The following is a 4,409-nucleotide window of genomic DNA, read 5'->3' as shown; positions in this document are numbered from 1 at the left end:
AGCCCTGAGAGCTGAGTGGGCAGAAGAGGACTAGGTGTTGGTGAAGCAAACCCCGTAGTGAGTTTCCGGATTCTCGGCAAGGAGCTGGGAATCCTTAGAATTGTGGCAACCTGGTGGGGAAACTTCGGCAAGCTCCCAAGGGGAAATAGAAGTCAGTCATCCCTCTGTTCTCAGGAGGACCCCTAGAAACTAAGGAGAAAGACATTACATGCAACTAGGGGACCAAAAAAAAGGGGGGTAAAAAGTGGGTGGAACAGTAGAGGGGTGTTCTGGACAGGTAGAGTCAAGAACAGGTTCTTGTCCTGACTGCATCCCCAGTCTTCGTATGAGTTTTAGCCCTTGCCCCATCAGGCCTTGATTTTCCCTTTCGCGAAGGGCAGAGTGGGGCTCTAACATCCAGGATCCTTTCAGATCCAAACATTCAGTAATTCCAAGAATTATCTGGTTCCCGGAACAGCCACGTAAAGGCCTCCCAGGCAGAGTTTGTGCCAAGGTAGGGCGAGGCCAGGGAGGGCCAATCACAGGCATATGGGGCCTCCTGGCAAAGTGTCAAAGGACCCAGAAGACAGGGAGTGGCCACGTTCGGCCACAGACACAGCGCTTTGCAGCCTTTGTTTTCTCCTTTGAAGTAGACCTTTTGACAGGAAAAGAAACAGGCTCAGAAGGAGTAGTAATTGACCAGAAATGAACTAACATCTAGGATTCCACATTGTCGTACAGGTTATCCTCAGGCATATAGTAAAAAGGGAAAGACCCGGGCTTCAAAAATTAGACAGACCTAAGTTCAAAATCCCAGCTCCTCCAAGTTGTGGCTGTGTGACTTTGGGCAAATTACTTAACTTCTCTTAACCTCGGTTTTCTGGTCTGTAAAATAGGATCAAGTAACATTATGCCTATTGGATTAGTGTAAGGGTTAAATGGAACAGTGCCTGTAAAACACCTGTCACAGAGTAGTAGCCCAATTACCTGGGGGCTGTTGCCATGATTTTCTAAAGCTGACACACCAGATCTGTGCTGAGCTGAGGCCTTCCTCTGTTCATATTCCTAGGTCCCTAACTAAGAACAATTGCCTCCAAGTTGTGCAGCCTAGGGCTTATATGGAAGGGCAGGAGAAAAAGAAAAATGCTTTGCCCTTGACCAGACCTAGGGCTTTTCTCCCCACCCCACCCCCCTGCCTTGTGCTGAGTCTGCCGGTGGAAAATGTTTCTTGCCAGTTTTTTCCCCAGTATTCACACCCCCGCCCTCCCCAAGTTTTGGCGAACGCGTGGCTAAGCACCTGAATACTATGTCTCCCAACCTCTCCAGTAGTTGGGCGTGGCCATGCGATTAAATTCTGGCCAGATGTAACGTATTCTACTTTTAGGTCATGGTCTTCAAAATGAATTGGTGTGGCTTCCCCCACTCCCTTTCCACGGGTTGAGATGCAGATCTGATTGGTGGCAGACGCCGAAGCAGCGAGTGTGGACCCCAAAGTGGAAGCCATGTTTGGAGCGTGGCGGAACAATGAGTTCAAAGTAGCTGGAATCCCTGACGCGGTCAAGTTGTCATTTTAGCCCAAGAGTACTGACTGTTGGAGCTGCTACGTGACAGAGAGAGAACTTTCTATCCCGTTTTGAGACTTCAGTACAGCAGCCCCCGAGTAACCTGGGGCAAGTCCCTTCATGTTCTAAATCTCGGTGTTCTCCGTTTTGCAGACGGCACCATAAAGAACAGTCACTTCCAAAGGTGGTTTTATATGAAAATGACATGATCAGTAAGATTGTTTATTCTGAAAAGGGAGAGGAGCTGGGGAGGGTCTGGGGAGGGGGCTTCTTTCACAGGCAGCATGACAAGGAAACAGGACATTTCCGTGCATTTCCTAAGAGACCACAGAGGCACATTTGCCAAAACCTCTGCGCACCAAAATAAAACAAAAGCAGCCAGGCTGGCCTCTACACGTCCCTACCAAACCGGGGACGCCCTCTCCCAGACACATATAACCCAAGACAAAAACCGTTCTTGTTGGTTCATGCAGAGGCAGACATACGCAGGCAGGGACGAGAAACAAACAAAACCACACAGAGGGAGGGGGGACAAAATTCCACACACAAGCTGCAACTGCTGAATTTTGTTTATTGTCCTTGCCACCCTTAAGGGGTTCCAGCTTCTTTGGTGTCTTTCCTTCGGGGTGGGGGGTACCTTTCGTGACGCTGCCTCTCCATTCCCTTCGTCTTGCTCCCCACCCCTAGCTTGTCCTTTTTCTGGGGCTTGGTGGCCCCTCAGAGCCTAGTCAGGTAGGGTAAGTCCCGGGGTGGAGTGGGAGGGCAGGCAGGCCTGGATCCCTCCCCCAGGTGCCAATTCTCCGCAGTCCTGTCTCCATCGCTGTGTGGTATCCGTGCTGTAGCCTCATCTGGGGCAAGGAAAGAGAGTGACAGTTCTAATTCTGGGTTCTAACTCTTCCTCTCCCGGTCACTTGCTCTGGGTCTCCAGAGAAGGACCCTATCCTCTCTGGGCCTCTGTTACCCTCTCCGTAAACCAAATTTCCCTCCAATTGCAAAGATTCTGTGTTTCCCCTTTTGCTCTGGCCACCAGGAAACTCAGAGTCCGATGTGTGTCTCATTTTATTCTATGTTGAGACAATCGTTCTTTTTTTTCCTTTTTTAATTTTTTAATGTTTATTTTTGAGAGAGGGAGAGAGACAGAGTGTGAGCAGGGGAGGGGCAGAGAGAGAAGGAGACACAGAACCCGAAGCAGGCTCCAGGTCCTGAGCTGTCAGCACGGAGCCCGACGAGGGGTTTGAACTCGTGAACTGCGAGACCGTGACCCGAGCTGAAGTCAGACACCCAACTGACTGAGCCACCCAGGCACCCCGAGACGACAGGTCTTGGAACCTTGCTCCCCACCTGACCACACACATTCAGGCATGTCCTTTGGAGGCAGAGGGACGTCTACCCCTGACTCTTTACCTCCAGCTCTGCCTCAAGACCGTGCCCCTCGCTTTTTCCGCTCCGTGTTCTGAAGCTTGGTCACCAGCTTCCTCTCGTGGCCACCGGGGCTGGGGCGGTTGGTGTTGGCGGCAGCTTCTCTCTTGCTGCGACCTTTCCGACCTCCTGCTCCTGGGAACCGGTCAAGAGGCCGAGGTGAGGTGGACGGAGGCCTGATACATCCAAGGAGAGGCAGAGGGTTGGGAGTGCGGGGTGGAAAGAGCATGGGTTGGAGGAAGCAGACTGGAGAGTGGTCACCATATAGCTTTGGGGCACTTGTAACCCCTGTCTCCCCATCTGTGAAATGAGGGGCCCCCATGATCTGTTGTTGCCCCCAAATTCTAGGGGCATGTGAGGTCCCAGGGCTGAGCAGGACAGCGCTAAGGGGAAGAGGGGTTGGAAGGGGTGACTGGAGGGGTCAAGGGAACAGGTTAGAGAAGGGTGGGGGGTGGGGAGGAGTCCAAGGAGGAATCCTAGTGGGGGGGGTGGGTAGAAGGTAAGGGACCAGGAAGGTGACCGGGCCAGACCTTACCCAGGTAAGAAGGAGCCAGGTTATAGAGGTCATACTCATCCAGGCTGAGGTCTTCGTCCTCCGGACCTGGGGGCTGCTGGGCCGGGCTGGCTGCTTGCGGGAAGGTGGCCATCACACCTGACTTTCCCTTGCTGTCTCCCTGCCGTCTCCCAACGCTTTGTTTGTGTCTGGTTTCCTGACACCTCCCTGTTCACAGGCCCCAACTTATAAGGCCACGTGTCCTCCCCAGGCCCTGTCTGATGCAATCTGGCCCTTTCCCAGAACCCGACCCAGTAAACAGCAATCACGAGAAGGGAAAAGAGTCGGTCCTGTGAGTCCCAGCCCCTTCCCCTCGCCTCCTCCCTCTCACTGGGGCTCGCCCAGCTGGGTATTTTTCCACAGAGGAGATCCCCGCCCCTCAGGGAGGAGGAGGAAAGAGGCAGAGTCTGAGCATAAACAATCCTTGGGATCATGGCCAGTGGGGATCGGAGGGCCTCACCTGGCCGATTCCTTCCTGTCCGTCTCCTGCCCCCTGCCACACAGCTGACCCCATCCCAATTCTGCCTTAGACGCAGGACCCTGGTGGCAGATTATGAAGAACACTCCATGAAATAGGTCATTTGTTCTCACCCCGAACACACCCAACACCCCTTTTTGATAAGAAACATCTGGAAAGCCCCCTTCATATCCCGAGCTAGGAAGGGGGGAGGGGTGTGTGGTGATGGAGTGGGTCCCTAGGTAGTTTCCCTCACCCAACAGGGTGCAGATTCTGGAGCCAGCTGCCCTGGGTTCAAACCTCTGGTCCACTACTTCCTGGGTGACCCCAGACAAGTCACTTAACCTCTCTGTGCCTCGGTTTTCTCCTCTGTACAAATGAAGATGATAATCATTGCATTGACTTCACAGGGTTGGTGAGAGAATCGAATGAGACACCT

General features: G+C 53.0%; 1 protein-coding gene across 1 annotated transcript; it reads right to left on the bottom strand.

Moving 5' to 3' along the window:
- Positions 1-2,092: 2,092 nt before the first annotated feature.
- NUPR1 (nuclear protein 1, transcriptional regulator) lies at positions 2,093-3,855 on the bottom strand. The gene is made up of 3 exons (XM_043560168.1): positions 3,496-3,855; positions 2,946-3,095; positions 2,093-2,389 (listed from the first exon to the last, which is right to left on the bottom strand). The coding sequence occupies exons 1-2, from the start codon at positions 3,605-3,607 to the stop codon at positions 2,959-2,961; spliced, it is 249 nt and encodes an 82-aa protein (XP_043416103.1). The 5' UTR covers positions 3,608-3,855; the 3' UTR covers positions 2,093-2,389; positions 2,946-2,958.
- Positions 3,856-4,409: the final 554 nt, after the last annotated feature.

Source organism: Prionailurus bengalensis, chromosome E3, assembly GCF_016509475.1.
Source record: "Prionailurus bengalensis isolate Pbe53 chromosome E3, Fcat_Pben_1.1_paternal_pri, whole genome shotgun sequence".
Lineage (NCBI taxonomy): Eukaryota > Metazoa > Chordata > Mammalia > Carnivora > Felidae > Prionailurus > Prionailurus bengalensis.
The sequence above is the reverse complement of the archived record's forward strand: the minus strand, read 5'-3'. Positions and strand labels throughout refer to the sequence as shown.